The sequence below is a fragment of the Gallinula chloropus genome (assembly GCF_964237585.1).
Source record: "Gallinula chloropus genome assembly, chromosome: 10".
Classification (NCBI taxonomy): domain Eukaryota; kingdom Metazoa; phylum Chordata; class Aves; order Gruiformes; family Rallidae; genus Gallinula; species Gallinula chloropus.
The window spans coordinates 9,638,833-9,657,347 of record NC_140095.1 but is presented as its reverse complement, the minus strand read 5'-3'; the positions used below and the strand labels follow the sequence as shown (position 1 = coordinate 9,657,347).

Genomic DNA, 18,515 nt, shown 5'->3' with positions numbered 1-18,515 from the left:
TAAACCATTTCCTCTTTTATTTGCTAAGACTATTTTCTTTTACTTTTCTTAAAACACAGAAGCTGCCAAAACGAACAGGATGGAGAAAGGTGAGGAGGGAACCAGCAGCCACAGGGAAAGACCCCAGACAATCCCCTACGTGGAGAAGTCCAGTGCCCTGAGAGTCTCTTGGGTTTCCTTCAGCTCAAAGCTCAGACACAAAACCACTGGCTAAGAATTTCACTGCTGGAATTTTTAACAAGTTGGACACAGATGCAAATTCCAGCCTATGGACATTTTTCATGTCTATGAGCAGAGTTACACAGAGCTGAACCTGGCTGGATTTACAGAAGCATTTTTATCAGCTGCACCTGCCAGGAGGAGTTTATTTTAAGTACAAAGTTTGTAATAAGCTGCTCAAACAACATGTGTTCACTACACTGGAAAGGAGAGAACAACAGAGGACGAGCTCAATGCTGCTGTGAAAAGCAGGATGGCACTGTCCAAGAGAGCAAGAACACAATTTGCCTGAATTTTTGGTGAAAAAGGATTTCAGAGACTCACATTAACATCTAAATTAAATAGAAAACAGTCTGTAGCTCATTCTGCAGAAGAGCAGCAGTGTCATACTTAATCCAGGATAGCACACCATACACATACACCACAATGGAGAATCCTTCCTTGATACCAATAAGAAATACTTTAGAGTAGTTATATAAAACAGTTCAAGCATAATCCTAGTCTATCAGCAACAGGAAAAGGAATCAATTTGGAGACAATTTCACCAGAAATACTAATCTCAAACTCAAACTGACCTTATCCCTGAGGCTGTCCACTGTGAACCATTCCAGGAGTTTATTTCCAACCTCCAGAGGGCTTGTTAGGAACGTCCTGTACGTTAGAAGGAAATCTTCAATGTAGGTTGGATCCACAACAGAATGTTCTTCTATGAGATGCATGATGAGTCGCTCAGGTGTTGCCTTAAAAGTTAAATGCAAAAAATAACTGATTCCTCTTGTCACCACCTCTTCCCAGAGAGTATCTTAATGGAAAACCTTATCTACAGCACCCTCCCTTTTCAAATTTCAGCTACAGCAAACTCAGGAGTAAGCACACTAACGTGTTGAAATCAGATCTTCATGCTTCTCTCTGCCCAATGTTTTGCACAGGTGATGAATACCTGGCTAAACCAACTAGTAACTCACCTTATTTTTAATAAATGGTTTAAGTTCCTCTTTATGATTAGAAAATACAGGTCAAAGGAGATGAACAAAGGGTGCCCCTGATACAAAACTCAGTGAGTGTGCTGAACAGGTGTAACTTTATTAAAAGGGAGATGGAAGGAACTTGGTCAAACAATAGAAATTCTTTTCAGTCAGCTTTTTTGAGCTCACACATAGATAAAACTGAGTATGTGTTCTAAGTTCAAACCAAACTTGTATTTATTTTTCTAATAAATAAAGGCTTAGTAGATTAATGGTAAGTGTAACAAGAAATTTACCTTGATAACTATGTGTCCTTTCCTGGTTCCGCTGCGATCCAGCTCCCTGTGCTCCTTCACCATAACAATTTCTCCTTCTTCCTCCACTTTGTGAGTGTTTTTTTCCATGTGGTTCAGAATCCTCCAGTAGTCTTGCTGGGCTATGCACACAAACTGCCCCCAAAAAGACAACAGGATCGTTAATAAACATCCAAAACACAAAGGGATCCCTACACCTCTGGGCTGCTTCGACAGAACGATGATAGCAGAACGTCCTGCTGTTCTGTCCAGCTAGACCAAAGTTACAAGTGTAAGACAAACAGAATTGGTCACCTTCTTACATCTCCTAAAGGTTGTTCAAATGGGCTATAAACTTATAGAGGACAAAGCTTGCAAGAACTCTGTACTGAATGTCAGTCATGGACACAGGGGTGGACTGAGCTTACATCCAGCACAAAGCAGAAGTTCTGGTTTCTCACACACCAGCAGTGTGAAATAAACCTCAGCTACCAAGGAGAGTACAATTCACATCAGTAGAGCCCTTGACCCATGAAATACCAACCTCCTTTTCTCTGCTCCTGGAACAAATATCATGCCTGAAGAGGAAAGCAGTCCATTTTAGAATCACAGAACCATAGAATGCTTTGGGTTGGGTGGGACCTCAAGGATCATCTAGTTCCAACCCCCTCCACAGGCACATTCTTTAAACAGATGCTTAAAACTACAAGGCAGTGGTAAAGAACTGTCAACTTACCTGACAATCATCTACTTTGGTTTTGACCACTCCACTCATGTACTGTTTGTCCAGAGAGGGAGTAATCCCAAAACTATTTCCCATACAGAGACTCTCACTCTTCCCATCAGGATAGGTGATTTCCACTGTGCCATTTAAAATAACATACCAGGAGTCAAGCTGGAGGAAGCAGAATAACAGATTTAAAAAGTGAAGTTAATTTAACAACTTCTATAAGCTGTCCCAATGCTCTTATCTTAGAAAGGCTCATTCTTGTAGCCTCCAGTTTGTCACCAAAGTTTTGCCAACATTTCATGCACTGAAAACGAGCACTGGAAGCAAGCAATGAAGTGACTGAGCCAAGGTTGCTGTTCAGCATTCCTCATTCCTTTCAGACCCAGTTCAGCAGGGAGGAATGCTGAGGAATAGATCCCTTTTTCAATCAGTGGGCTAATTGCTACAATATGTTTACACCATTTAGGGAGAACAAACACTCTTCCCTGGTGTACCCAAAATTGTCACTGCCACAGACAAGAGAGATGACCTGCTGTAGACATTCCAGATGTCCTGATTCAAGGACAGAGAGGGATTTCAAGATAACTATTCTGACCATCTTCTGGGAGCCTGAGAGCTGACTACTTTGAGTATGTGTGTCCCCCACTGAACCTGCATGGAAACTGCACCTAATTTAGACATTTATGATACTTACATTGTTGGGCATTTTAAAACACTGCATTGTAAGAAGAAAGGTATTTTAGCAATGGATTCTTATGCACCATAAATAATGTTCAACATGATCTCCTCCAGCCACAGGTATTTATCTGGTAACACCACACTGAGCTGGTGTCTGTCTATACTTGGCCATGGTCAAGTCTTGAACGAGACAGTAATACATGGGCAGAAAGTCCAAAGGGGTGGGCTAGGCTTTGAGGATTTAGGACATGGGTCACGATGAAAGAAGAATTTTCTAACTCTCAGGTGCAGAAGAGCTGCAGATATGGGCAAGATGTTTTCCAGCCCTTCCCCCCAGACACCCTGGACAACCTGTAGCGCTCAAATTGTCTTGTAAGCAGCAACTTACTTCTTGGCCGTCTTCAAGTATGATGGCTCCTGCTTGCTCTACAACTTCAAATATCATCACTGAGCAGAGCTCTCTTCTCACAGACATGGTCATGTTGGCAAAGGCAGGAAGTTGATGCATAAATTCCAGTAATTGCTCTGTTAGACAAAGGAAATATTGGTATAAAGACTGCAAGGTTCTTTAGATACCTTCCCCTCCACAGGTATATTAAATCTCAGTTCAATTCATGGAAAACTTGCTCAGTGGTGTCACAATCCCCATTAGTGCCTGTGGCTAAATGGGCCCTGTATGCACTTTGTCATCAACCACTGGAACTCGGCTCCACAGTCTTCATCATGTTCTGATTGACTCTTAGGGCAGCAGTCTGGCTGGAGTAAAAAAGCACTTCAGCTTCCAACATTTAGAGAAATTAAATCTACCCTTACAGTACAGCAACTCTAAGCTTGATAGGAGAATGAAACAGCTTCCCAGAGTTTAGAAGAGGAATTTGAAGAACTGCCTAACACAATTTTTACTATTAAACCAATGCAGATTTCTAGTTAAACACTGCAGTACATTATTTTCCTCTTAGTTGTTTTCCAGTTTACAATTATGTAACTCTAGACTGCAGTACCAATAGAGTTGCTTTGATGTTTAATAATTAATTCAACAGTTTCAGGCAGTCAAAATTACCTCACTACCTATCCCCCCCTCAAATCAACCCACACAATGTCTGTACTACTCGACAGCTGAAGCATCTCAAGGACTGTTTCATAAAACACTTGGTTTCTCTGAACAAATACTCTCTCAGTAGAACAAGTCCTTCAATTAACAGTAGCACCAGAGCAAAGTGATCTCTAGAAGGCATTATTCGTAATTATGAGTTTATACATTTAACAGTAGGTCATTAAACAGTTTTCAGAGATGCTTCTCCTACAGATTTTTAAGATACAGCTTTATGTAAAGATTTTTTAACTCTTCTCTCTTCCTGCTCACCAATATCGTCATCGGTTTTGTCGGCAGGCTCCTTCTCCAGGCACTCTCGCACAACATCCCGCCCAAGCAGTGGATCCGAAGTTCTGTCAATATCTTCATCCTCCTCCTCCTCTTCATCTTCCGAGTCTACAGGTGCTTCTGGAAGACCTGTTAAATCAACATCTCCCATCTCACTTTCTGTAGCCTACAAAGGAAACATCCAGCAGACAAAGAGTTCAGTGTCTTTGGTTTAATGATGCGCGGGTTTAGCTTCAGTAGCTAATGCAACGAAAGAAACTAAGAATTCAAACCAGAAATTGTAATAGCTGCTGGAAAAACCCGTGTTACACTGAAACCCAGAGTCACAGGGTGACACAAACACACACCGTGCCACAGGTGTTATGATGGCAAGTTGAGAGAACAAAATGAATATACTGGGACACTTGTTCTCTGTCTTGGCTTCCCTCCCCGGCCCCAGTTAACTACAGGTGACAAAACCCCATCAGTATGTGCAAAGATCAGAACACACCGAGTGCCTAAAACGAAAAGGTTTCAATCTCATTTTTCATTTTGGTATCATAACATGGATTTTAATCAGGACACAGAGCAGGGAGCATACAAGCTGGAGGCAGGGGGAAGGAGATGACTCTTCTTTCCTCTACAGACTGTTTCTCATTTTATAGAATTTCTCCTTCATGCAAATTCACATAAACAAAATGGTTTCTTCCCCAACTCAAGAGTCTGTATTATTAATGAAATATCTTGTTTGAGTCACCTTCCCTGGATGTGTTTACAAAAAGGGTAGATGAGATACTTAGGGATATGGTTTAGCTTAGGATGGGATTGGTTGGACTTGTTGATCTCCAAAGGTCTTTCCCAACCTTGTGATTCTGTGGTAATACAGCCCAGTACCACCACCCAGTGCCCACAGACACATTTCTCATGTCATCAGTAGATGGCAATAGAGACATCACACTGAGAAGACACGTGAAGCAAGGCTGAAGGAGAACGCAGTTCTGGCACCAGACATCACAATCCTATAGGCATCATTTGCAATAATTCCTTGGGTAAAGTTAAATGATGTAATTGCATGAAAATAACTTTCCAAACAGATGGAAGGCAAAAAAAACCCACTTTGAAATTTCTGATTTCCACAGAGTAGTTGCTCAATCTCATTTTATTTTATCTTTTAAGCCAACATGCAAATCATTTTTCTGTTCAAATTCAAAAATTTGAGCAACAAGATGTGTCGCTGCAAAGTGTATGGTGATTTAGGTAGAGACTTGTAGAAAATTCAGGGTTGGGTTGGGTTTTTAAAGAAACACATTTACAAGGTTCACTTTCACTTTAAAAGAAATCCTGGAGGTTTTCCAGGAACACTGAACACACCAACACATCAAATACTCTGTGTGTTCATAAAACCTCCAGAAGGAAGGCTGGGGTCCTGTCCAAGCTGGCTCTGAACGCCTCCAGTGACAGGGTGGCCACAGCTTCTCCTGCCAACCTGTCCCAGTGGCTCAGCAACCTCAGTGTAAAAAACTTTCTTCCAAGCTAAAATCTTCCCTCTTTCAGTTTAAAACTGTGTCCCTTGTCTTGTCACTAAGGGGCTGGTAAAAAGTCTTTCTTATAAACCCCCTTTAAGTCTTGAAAAGGCTGCAGTGAAGTCTCCCCAGAGCCTTTTTGCTCCCTTTTCTCCAGCCACCAGACACTTCCTCTGGCCACCATGACCAACCAAACAAGATAAGTGCCTCAGCAGCTACATCAGCCCACTGTACCTATGGGAGCCTTTCTGGTTACTCTCCACATCCCCTGTCAAATCCAGCTCTGACTGTGCCTTTACCCCTCCTGACCCCAATCCTACACATCCCACAGCGTCCCCATATTCCTCCTGGGACACACATCCCTGGCTGCACCAAACACCTTTCCACTGGCGCTCTGGTCTGACCAGAAGGCCCTTGCCCATCCACCCTGACCTCCTGCCTTCCTCTCCTCCTAACAAACAAGGCTCAGTCTCAATGATTTAATCCCAGCAGACTGCACCACCTCCATCTTCCTACACACTCCCCATCAACCAGCTACCGCGAGCCCCAGCGCTCGGAGAGCTGAGCCACACTGCCCTCCTTCCCTGGGCAGAGCAGTACTGGGGTTAGACACAACCTTGGTCCCTTGAGCTTCTCCTCATTCTCATAATTAGCCAGCTAACCTAATAAGGCTTACATGATTTAACATAAGCATCTCCTTCAGAGCAGGATAACGATACATACAGGGTTAAATCTGTTTTATATTACATCACTTTACTGGCTTATGTAGCTCACATTAACAGCTCTGGAATTAAGCCCAAGTGCAAATTGTGCTTGGAGAGCCTCAGCAGCACATGATCAGTACAGCTTTTTATTCAAGGACTTTGCTAGCATTTCTTCATCCAAACAGTCACAATTTATATCAACTTTTCCAGGCAGAGTAAGACAGCCTGCAGCATTAATTCCCAGCTTGATAACCTCATGCTAAGATAACTAACCCAAGGCTGCAGGTTCTACAGAAGAGATTCTTTAATGTTTTTGTTGTCCTATATAGGATATACAATAAACCCATCTCGTCTTTTCTTGATAAATAAATTGGGGTTTGATGAAGCTATGAAATAAGAGATGGTCCCCAAACTGTGTGCCAAAGATTAGGCACAGATGGCTGACAAAGCATTGGCAGGTCAGGCAGTGCTGGGAGGAAGAGGAAGGGCTTTGCTTGTGAAGCTCTCTGCAGAAGTAGCTGCTGTTCCCAAGCATGATGCCCCAGCTGTTTCCATTATCAAATATAAAAATCCTTCTTCACGGCAGCATTTATGAACTACTCATTTGTAGCATGAAACAAGAAGCTGCAATCTTGGAATCTCACACAAACAGGGATTTTCAGGGCAAGAGCATCTATTGGGAAGGCTGCAGGAACAGACTCAGATGGTCTCTGTCACATGGGTCATCTGGAAAATTAACACCAGTTTCCTGTCAAAGCATTTGGTGCTATTTTTACACTCATGTTATTATTATGACCAGACAGCACCAGACAGTTTGCCAATCCACACGTTGGGGCTGTGCTTGCGAGATGCTGATCATGGAGATGTCCTGGACGCTGCCCTACGCTTTGGAAGCCAAAATGACATAGAATTGGCTTCTGCAAAGTTTTGGTGGTAACAATACATGTTCCATTTGTAAGTCAGAAACATGACCTGACAGGAAAAATGTATTTAACATCCCACATGTCAGCAATTTCCTGTGCTGTAACATCTCCATGGGATAATGTATTTTAGTGCTCAGGACTCCTGGTGTGACCCAGTCTCAAAAGCAGGTTTTATTCCCCATCCCTCATGACAAACCCATCAGACAGAAACCACCTGAGCTTTTCTTCAGAACTGACAGAAAACCCCTCAGTAAGGCCCAATCCCTGATGCATATTTTATAGATAATCCATTTTAACATCAAAACCTTAACCACAATTGGAATTACTGCTGGGTAATAATGTTGCTGCCCACAAAGAATATATACTGCCAAAGTGATCAATGAAGGACTGGGAAAAAACCCAACCCAGTTTGAAGCACACTGCTGACAGCACTAAATATGTAGGAAAAAACAGACACAAACTGGTTAGTCATTAAGAGAAGAATTCAATTCGTTATGGTAAAAGTGAGACCCTACCCACCTACATCAGGAGGTACGACCTGGATTACCTACGTTACCCTGGCTGCCTTAAAGCCTGCCCCGTGAAAGGGCAAAGCAAGCTGTTTTCACTCTGTAATCCCATTGGATTAGCTTTCCCTGAACACACCTAGTACAGCTCAAAGCAGCTCTATAACCCCCATTTCAACTTCTGTATGTGTAACCACACACTGCCCCACAGCCTGTCTGAACACCAGTGTTCCCCCACGAAGCACAGGGCCAGAAACAGGCTGAATGAAAAAAGGTCAGAATACAATTAAAAAGCCGCTTGAAGGCAGTTACAGAAGTTGTTTTAAAAATTGCAGGGAATTGCTTCAGGGTTTTTTTCCCCTACATTAAAGACAACTGCTTTGTGGTTTCTTCAAGCAAGCTGGGCTCTGCAATACATTGGGCATTTTAGCACAGAAATGCTGAACGCTCCAACAGGGAGCAGTAACGGTCCAGGAGAAGGGAGACAAATACCTTCATAAATTTATTTTCACAAGGTTGAGCAGCTAACTGAGGGTTTAATACAACACGTTCATGGCAGGGCTCCTTTTCTGCTGATCTCACCTTAAGCTTTATGTTCATCATTTCCTGTTTAACATCCTGGACTGAGAGGCAGCTGGAACAAGTGAAACCTCATTTCAACACTATCGATGAATTTAGTGCACACAGATGAACGGAAACCCTTTCCAAATCTCAATAAAAAATTGTCTCACTCTTTGGTTCTACTATTCTAATCATATTTTCCTATTCTGGAATTACATTTGCACTACTTACTGTAAAAATTAATGTTAAGATACCATTAATTCAAAAGGTCATTTTGAGGTGACATTAATCAAAATTAGTCAAAAATGCTCTTCCTCTGCTGACATTAATGATACTCCTAGAGAGTTTGGTACATAACAGATCTGAAGCCAACTGGAAAAGCAAAAGCAAAGCATGCTTTTCCAAATACTTAATGAAAAGCTGTATTTAACGTACCAAAAATGCTTTCAGTACCCAGCCAACACCATGTACTCAAAATGTGAGTTTACTGCATATCAAAGAGGTTCTCTGCCTTCATGATACCATGACAAATATTGGGGGAAACACTTCTCTTTTTCTTTCCAAGTTCAAAACGTGCCTGTATCAATGCATCACTGCAGTATAGTGCCTTGTTAAATACTGTGGCAGGGCTTTATGACACAGCATCCATCCATGCACGTCTAACTGGAGCAAACGGTAAGAGGCTTCTCCAAAACCAGTGCAGCTACTAAAGCCCATAAAGCACCCAGCATCCCTTGACAGGTTACTAGTTGCACATGTTGCATACAAGGACAAGATATAGAAAACATGACAAAATTAAACAGGGGAGGGAAAACCCAATGGGTATTTCTACTGGGTTGTTTTTTTCACTCCTTGTTGCACATCTTCCCTTCACCCCCAGTTTGGCAAACGCTGTCTTTCAGGATTAGTGACATGGTAGCTATGGGCATACACTGCTGTAATATTCTTTCTCTTGTGAGTCTAACAGTGTTAACCTGCCTCAGACACTGCTCTGGCTTCCTGGAAACTCTCACCAAATTTACAGACAGCCACGTTCCCCCCCGGATGGAAAAACCGACAGCTCATGTCACCAAGGAGGAGATTCCTACCTGAAAGGTCCTCACTCCTCACGATTAACACAAACTCTGCAGTCACTTTCACATTAATTAGTATTTCCTTAGGGTACAAAAAAGCATTTCACCACTGTGTATGCTATGGTGCATGGAAGTGTGCTACTCCCTTATTTCTTTTATCTGTATTATTCTTATTTAACAGTTAGGCTCTTTTGGCTTTTTCTGAGGAGCAGACATAAGGCATTTCAAATGCAACTAACCACAAATGGTAGAGTACTCACTCACTACTGGAATATTTTCTTTATCAATAATATATTTTAAGTGCTTTTCACTTAGAGCAACCTCTCCCAACTACTCAGGTAGAGACAGGCGGGCAGACGACGGGCAGGAAAGCTGCCCATCAGCATCCTAATATATGAGATGTTAAGGTACAACACACAGGCAAGTACTGGTGACTCTAATTAAATCAAATTTGTTGACTCAGAAGATTTAAATAAATAAATAAATCATTACACAGAACAAAATCTTCCAGCCCTGCCTCTCAAGAGCCAGAGAATTCACAGAGTTTTAAAAAGACTCTACTGACCTAGCTGGTAGGAGGTAAACCTAAAGTAAGCTAGCAGATTAAATAGGACAGAAATGCAGAGACAATCTTCTAAAAGACTTTTTCTTTTAAATGCTTTGAAGTGACCCAGCCATATTTCATCATAAAGAAACTGCATCACTAATCTGTTTAGTGTGTAGAAATAGTACCCAGAAAGTAGCCAAGGGCACAGGTATCTGAAACCAAGTTACACCTACATCGTGCTCAATACCTGCTGTATACTCAGTACTGTTGTCAGATTTCAGCTTAGAAGGGGAAAAAAGCTGTGGAATTGCTCATCAAGACAAACACAAGATGAGCATCCTCATCAAGCAGAAAGAAAAAACCCCATGAAACCAGCTCTGCAGTGTGACATCAGACAGGTAACTCATTAAGTATATTATCCGTAAACAAATGAAAGCTATCTCTGGATTTCAGTCAACTTCTGTTCTCAGCAAGCAACCCCAGAATTTCTACAATTAATTGGTGCAGAGGGTGCGTTTATTACCAGGCTTTTGTTTGCAGAACAGAACATCTGTTATTAACAAGAAATACAAACAATCAAGGAAGGTAATCGCAACATAAGAGTGATTTCATGAAACTTGTGCTGCTTCAGAACAGAGGAAAACAGTTCCATAAATCATCAAATGTGACTTTTATAAGCAACAAGTTTGTTTTATTTCTGTGTGGAGGTGGCAAGTCACAGGAGCAACGTGGGGATATGCTGAAGATAGAGAGGGCAAGTCTTGGATAAACAGCCACTGGTTCTGTTTATGGAGTGTTTAACATCAAGGAAGGACATGGAACAAATGCAATTCTACCTGATAAATATCAGACAGGCTGCTGCTCCCAGAATCACTGGCGATGCTGCATCCTGACTGGCTTGAAGGGACATGAGTCACCTGAGGATGAGGATTGTCGGTGAGATGCATCTTGGTAAGATCAGCTGGAAGCTGTAAATAAAACAGGATTTGGGGGAAGGCAGAAAAAAGAAAGGGAAAAAAAGATGTCAGTTTGATTTGAAGACAGAGTTATTCATAAAACCTTTGTTACACATATGAATATCCACCTGTACCTTGACATACATTGCGGGGAAAGGCTAATTCAGACCAGGCTTGCCCAATCCCAGGTCAGGTTTTATACATCTGATGGGAAACAATGCACTTCTCTGTGAAGCAAAGGTCCTGCCCCTTTACAGCTCCCCAACAGACACCAACGGGGTTAGGAGTGCATAAGGACAAACAGATGATGCCAGCCAAATAGCCCACAGTCTTAACCATCAGCTGACATTGTAATCCATTAAGCAGCAGGATTCCTGTTTATAAGGCTAGTTAATATCTCATTGAAACCATGAGTGGCAGCACAGGTCTCTCCAAACCTTCCTCACACCCAGAAGAACAAGGCTGAGGGCATCTCAGACATACATACTGTAACTCTGATTATTGAAATTATGAGGAACATGGGGGATGTTGTGGCATCTGTAATTCCCAAAGACATTCTCATTGCCAATCACTGATCAAAGCCAACCTTTGGGCTCTTAAAACCAGCACGGATCGTTACTCATCAAGTAACTCCAGGTGCTGAAAGACCACAAAGCTATTTTTCACTATCCTAACATTTACATTATTCTAGTTTTATACATATTTTACTTACAAAGAGAAAGCACAAAATATCCAACCTGCAGATTAACATCTGGAGGAGGAGAAAGTCTGAAAAGCAAGAGACTACTAACTTCCACCAACTCCCATACAAAACCCTCCAAGCAGTAGGTATAAAATAGCAAACTTGATCCAAACACAAAGGAAACACAATGCTTTGAAGCCTATGTTTAGCCACCAAGAAGTTTTACAGGCTTAAAAAAAAAGTAATAATAAAATAAATCTATTTTCAGGATTTGAGGACAGCAGAAAGGTCAAAGCACTCAGCTGACAGAACTCAATCCAGGGACCAAAGGTACACTCACTCCCTGTCAGCACGCACGGGAAGCGCTGACGTGCGCCGAGGTGTGACCTCTTAAGCAAGGGTAGAAAAGGTACGAACACAAAGTGGGAAAGCTGAGATTGAATTCTGGTCTGGAGCACTAGCTGGGTATGTTGTAAACCCAAACGAACGCTTCCTATGGTAGGTGTTTGTGTGCCATGTACAGAAAGCTGCTACCCCGACTCGGCAGCGTGAGGTTTACAACTGGGCTTAGTCTAAAAGGGTTTTTAGAACCGAAGCGATTCCACGATCTACTGCTGCTCCTGGACAGGAGGCAGAGAGGTTGCTATCTGCCACAGAGCCCGCGGACATTAGTCAAGCTGCCAATCTCTCAGTGATGCTGAGCGATGGTGGAGCTGATGGAGGTCATTCCCCCAGCTTTCCCCACCTGCTGCCCCTGTGACAGCGTTCCACGCCATGGCCAGAGCAGCCTGTGCCGCAGGGTGACACTGCTCCGCTGCTCCCAGCAGCTCCACTCCTCAGGCGGCTCCTCTGCAAACACCGCAGTGCTACCGGCCAGGAGAAAAGGCACCAATGAGCAAGGTCAGCACATCATCTGCCAGGGAGGACAACATCCAGCAGCAACCTGGTACTTGCCAGCAATTATTAGGCAGGGATGCCGTCAGTCCCTGATGCAAGGGAGGTCAGAGTTAACTGAAAAACCCAGGGATTTACTCAACTATGGAACTCAACCCCTACAGATTCATCAGCCTTAACTTAGCAAGACCCCAGTGTAGCTGCAGCCTGTCCCAGCTTTTATAACATCCCTGTTCCAACAACCCGCTCTGAGTGCGCCTTCAATCAGATTTCCTTCTGTCCAGGAGCAAGTCCCATGCTGACCATGGTAACGCAGACACAAGGAAATCTAATTTAAGCTCCCTGCTATCCTAACTCCTAATGATTGTCAAACTTTCAGAGAGGCTCCAAGAAAAGAATGAGCAGAACCAAGAGCAGACCCAGCTCTGCAGGATGTCCAGGAGAAGATGATGCTCTCTGTCAGAAGGTGATGCTACTGGAGCCCACCCTGGCTCAAACACAGTGACACACACACAGATACACACTGCCATGTAAGAGTTTTGCTTCCTAATTCAGTTTAAATTTAGAGATTCTCATGATGAAGGATCTTCAGTATATCCAGGTTGAGAAGCACCACTGGAACAAGACACAGCTCCCATGAGAGTAAAGTTGTGTGTGTGCTTTGCGTGCCATTTTCACCGGCGGACCAGCTCTGAGCACCACCAGCCCTCCCAAAGGAGCATTCCTTATCAACTCATTAATCACTTACAACTGATCCTCATTCCCCCTGCCAGCGCTCCCATTCATTCCCATCACCTATAAAACACATGGGCACATACGATGCTCCTGCCAGACCCTTCAATTCGTTCTTGTAAAAGACATTTAATGTAGGTTGGAGGCAAGGAAACACCACAATATCTCTTTAAATTTGAGAGAGAGAGAAGGTTTATTTGAGACAAGTGACCTTTAAAGTGCTGCTTGCCACTCTACTCAATCTCCCAAAATAAATCACAGCTTCTGTCTTTTGTATGTCGTTTTTATTACCTAAACTGATTGTTCTCTCTTTCAGAGCTCACTAAGCACCAATACAGACACGGTGTTTCTGTAAGAACAGGACAACGGATGTGGGAAGGACTTGCTGGGTGCTGTAGTGAGGGTGCAGAGATGTGTTTGATGGTGTATTCAGCCAGGGGACAGGAGATGGGACAAGGGGAAATGGCCTCAAGCTGCCCCAGGGCAGGGTCAGCTCAGATGTGAGGGAAAAGTTCTTCCCTGAAAGAGTTGTGGGGCTGTGGCACAGGCTGCCCAGGGAGGGGGCTGAGTCCCCACCCCGGGTGTGTTTAACAGACAGGGAGATGAGGTGCTCAGGGATATGGTTTAGCACAGGACAGGGATGGTTGGACTGGATGATCTTAAAGGTCTTTCCAACCTGGTGATGCTGCGATCTCCTGCCTAGTTGCCCTGGCAGCCATGGACAGGAAAACCCCGAATACCCATGAAATTCTGATAAACACTCAGAAACAGGCTACTCTCTTGCCACTTTAAACCATAACAATTTCATTTTTCTACAAGAAGGGATAATCTGGAATTGGAATACGGGTGAGTCTGACACCCCTGGCACAGCCAGTCCCCACATTGGTGCCAGCACATCCTTGTGACTGACCTTTCCCAACAAAAGGATCTTGAGCACCGAGCGTCCTGCTGAAATGCCACAGAGCTGCACGCCAAAGGAAGGTAAGAAAATAGAAGTTCTGGTCTGTACAGCCACCTACAGCTCTGCCCTCCCACTGAGACAGGGAAGTACAGCCAGTGATGACACCGAGAAAAAGCCTGCATCAACAAGGGGATTTTTAAAGAGATACTGTAAACTGCAAGAGGGGAAAAAGGAAAGAAGGAACACTAAACCCTTTGGAAGCCCTTCCTAATGGCAGCATCAGTCTGTCTGAACAAAAACCCAGAAGCAACCACAGCCTGGACTGCTTTTGTTAAGCGTGTGTGAGGTTTCTGAAGGTGGTAACACAGGGGCATCCTGTCCTGCTCACTGGGATGCAGTCAGCGACACTGGGGAGAGGGCAGGGAAGGGCAGCAGACACCAGAGTGTAAAAGCCAGTTCTAAGTAGCAGTTAAAACATTGCTATACACAAAATATTAAACTCTCCCCTCAGCAACCCAGAAAACACCTGTGAGGGGAGGACTCCACAAGGCCCCACAGGAACCTGGCTTTCGCTATCACTTCGTGAGTTCAGCACTGAAGCAGCATCAGCACTTCTGCTAAACCACAGACCCATAACCTCTACAAGCCCCAAACCTCTTCAAGCCCCAAACCTCTTCTCTCCTATTGCACAATACGGTGCAGAAACTCCCACCTTAAAAGAGCCAGACACAAAGAACCGCAGTACACACAAGTGCTTTCTTTCTTCTCCAGACAGAAAGAATGCTCAAGACTTGCACATGTTGTAGAAGACAAATTGGATGGAGAGACTGATTTAGAGGTTTGAAAGGAGGGGCAAAGCTGGAGCAGCTGAGCTGAGAGCAGCTCTGCTGCTCGGAGCAGCTGGAGGAAGCAGAGGGACAAAAAGATGCAGCGATGGGATGCTGTAAAAGCAACAAAATGTGGAAGAGAAGAACCTCTGCTCATAGCTGTCCTTGGGCACCCTTGGAAGAAAGAACGGTCCTTGGGAAGGCTGTGGAGAATGGTGGATGTCAGGGGTAATTGGTGAAATGCAGGGAGTTGATGTGGGGGAGACAACTAATCAAACTGAGAAGGGAACAAGATGGGGAAGCAGACCCTGCAGCATCCTCCAACACCTGAAGGTGTTGCAGGGGAAACAGCTCACCGGTGCTCTACATGACACCAGGGGACATTTATGGGGCCATACAGACCCTGGGTCTGAACCAGCAGAGACATTCCTTGGTTAGCTAAAATCATCAGCTCAAAACTGCTGAAGATAAAAGAACCACCAAAGGTCTGATGAGAACCAAGTGATACAGCAAAAAAGCATCGACTTCACTCACGAGACAGTGGTATTTTGGGGGTTGGACTTGATGATCTCGAAGCCCCTTCCAAGCCCTACAATTCTGTGAACAGCCAATAAATTTGTCACATGAAGCATCCACCCTGTATTCCAAAGTTACCCATTCGCTAATTAACCATCCAAAAGCTGCAATGCATTCCCAGAAATCCTTGTCCTTCTCGTGACCAGTCTGAATGAGAAAAGGATGAAGGAAGAATGTAGCAGGACAGGAGAGCGCAGCAACCCAGGGTTATATCTGACAGCGGCAGTTTGGTGTGTCAAACTGCTCCCCAAGCCCAGCTCTACCTTCCCACTTCTGAGCAAGTTTTATTTGCAAAGAGTCTTTCATTTGATTATTGGTATTTTTTCAATGAGCAATCAGGACATCTGGATTTAATATCCAATTACCAACTTCCTCAGACTAGTTCGATACCAAGGGCAGAGCAATGACGTGACCATTTCTCCCAGTGACTGCTGAGCTTTCCAGCAGTTCCCCAGCTAGAACTGCCATGTGTGTACCAAGTTTGTAAGAAAGATGTGTGTGAGGTCCTGCACGAGGGGAGGAATAGCCAAAGAGCCCAGAACAGGCTGGGATCTGTGTGACTGAGGAGCAGCCTTGCTGAAAGGTACCTGGGGTGCTGGAGGCCACTGAGCCGAACAGAGTTCAAAAAGGAGATGGACAGATGAAGATGATCAAAGGGCTGAGGAACCTGCCCCATGTGAAAAGACTGAAGGAATTTGTTCTCTTTTCCCTGGAGAAGACTCATGGGGACCTCAGCACAGTATTCCAGCACTTAGAGGGCAGCTACAATGGGGATAGAAGCTCTTTCTTCACAAGGAGCCACATGGAGAAGGCAAGAGGCAACAGATCTGAGTTTCACCAGGAGAGGTTTCACCTTGGCTTGGTCTTTTCCTCCCCTGTGTGAGATAAGCAATGACTGGAACAACCTACTGTAGAGTCCCCAACACTGGAGTTTTCAAGATGTAATTGCACAGGGTACTAGACTATCTCATCTAGGCTGCCTTTCCAAAAGGGACCACGTTGGTACCAACACCGATGACCGACACTGCTGCACAGTTACCAAAATCTCATGGGCTATTCAGCATTTTTCTGCATCTGATGAATATTGGAGGTGAACCAACCAGCCAACACGTCGTCCTCTTGGATAACAGGAAGGTAAAGTGCTTCAGCTTCATTACTTCACAACATTTCCATCACCAAAACCACCCCAAATTTACAGTGGTACTTTCCCCCTACAGCCACAAACACCCTGAAAACATTGACTATGTTCAATGCTTACACATACTTTTCAGGCTAGCCAGTGCAGTCAGCTGAACTGCATCTCACCTGATGTCCTCTGAAAGTCCCTAACTTCCAAGACATTCAGTTCAAGGTGTCTGATACCCAAAGATACAGGTAAGACAACAAAGCTGCAACGCTACCGGGACATGTGTGTCTGACCAGAGAGTTCCCAACTACCACAACTTCTCTCAATCAATACTGCAGTCAGCCTTGCAGCAGTGTTTCTCTCCACACCTACAGCCCCACAAAGTGATCTGCCAACCTTCACCAAGTCCTATGTCTGTAATTTTGACTTTAACTGGGGTATGAACTCTGACACGTGGTCTCTCTCCCAAGCTAACAGACCATTTCCACAGGCCCAAGCAGAGTGCGTCTGCAGTGACATTTCCTTCCTACGTCAGCACCATTTGCTCACAGCAGTGAAGTCACACAGAATACTTGGGAATTAAATTAAAAGCTAATTTTGGTATAACAGATTTTTTAAGACTGCACATGCCCTGCACAACAGAGCAAATTACGTGATCTTTGACGAGATGACCACCAATTAACTCTTATGAGAGGCACACCAGAAATGATTGCTAGCCTGAGGACATCTTTCCTCCACACACGGTTTTGCTCAAAATTAAGGCTAGAGAAAAGTCCTTGCAGTGTTTCTATAAAGAGAAAGACAAGCACACCGGTCGTAACTGAAGTTACATCATAGGAGGGCTCAACTGAGCCTTTCTGTTCCCCATTTTTCCCCAGGGAGAGGGAGCAGAAGAACCTCTTTCAGCACAGGGATCATCCTCTTCATCCCATATTTCCTACATGACTTAAGTCTGGATTTGCTGGTACCTTTTTTCTATGGGGTGGGGGGAAAGGTCACACCTGTGTGTGTGCCAGAAGTTTTGAAAATAACTATCAGTGTTTCCTGGTATCCAGAAAACACATGCTGAAAAGGCACAGACAACAGGAATTTGCAAAGACAAATGGACAGATGACCTATGAATTATCCTTTTTTATGTGCAGAAGAAGCTTCCCCATCATGCTTCAACCTGTAGGAAACAGCACATTTATTAAACATTCAGAAACAAGGGCACTGGCCAAAGGGCTCAGCATCAGAAACCGAACCAAAGGAAGCACAGCCCACCTAATTCTCCCAGCGCAGCATCCCTTACAAATTCAAATTAATGGCAGGAAAATGGGCAATAAGGAAGCAAAAGTTTTGCCTCATTCTTTATTTGAAACTCCTTGAGAGCAAAGTTTTTCATCACTTTTCCTAGGTATGGATGTTTACAACCGATCGATCTAGTCTGGACACAGAAGCAGCATCAGTCTCCAAGGGAACAGTCTGTCCTTTTATAGGCTGTGTAAGCAGATTCTCTGTCCTTGGTTTTACAGATCTGTCAGTAACGTTATAGCTTATTTGCTTTTCTCAAGTTCCCTGAAATGTTGCCAGCAAGAGCAATATTCAGAAACAACCCCAGGTTTCTTTCTGCCCAGCACCTGAGGACGAGCAGGGCACGGTCCTGTGGTGCTGCTGCACACAGACAAACCCATCACCCTAAAAACCACCGGGCACGGCTGCACCAACAGCCTGTCCAGCACTAAAAGCAGCTCTTAAAC

The 18,515-nt window shown here is 44.0% G+C and overlaps 1 protein-coding gene across 1 annotated transcript in view; it reads right to left on the bottom strand.

Moving 5' to 3' along the window:
- Positions 1-18,515, bottom strand: part of RAPGEF6 (Rap guanine nucleotide exchange factor 6) — a 124,512-nt gene that overhangs the window by 36,166 nt on the left and 69,831 nt on the right. The window contains exons 7-12 of the mRNA XM_084268592.1: positions 10,919-11,050; positions 4,249-4,432; positions 3,274-3,410; positions 2,214-2,372; positions 1,481-1,633; positions 795-959 (exon numbers count right to left, since the gene is read on the bottom strand). Coding sequence (XP_084124718.1) covers positions 795-959; positions 1,481-1,633; positions 2,214-2,372; positions 3,274-3,410; positions 4,249-4,432; positions 10,919-11,050 — 930 coding nt within the window. The remainder of the gene's footprint in view (positions 1-794; positions 960-1,480; positions 1,634-2,213; positions 2,373-3,273; positions 3,411-4,248; positions 4,433-10,918; positions 11,051-18,515) is intronic.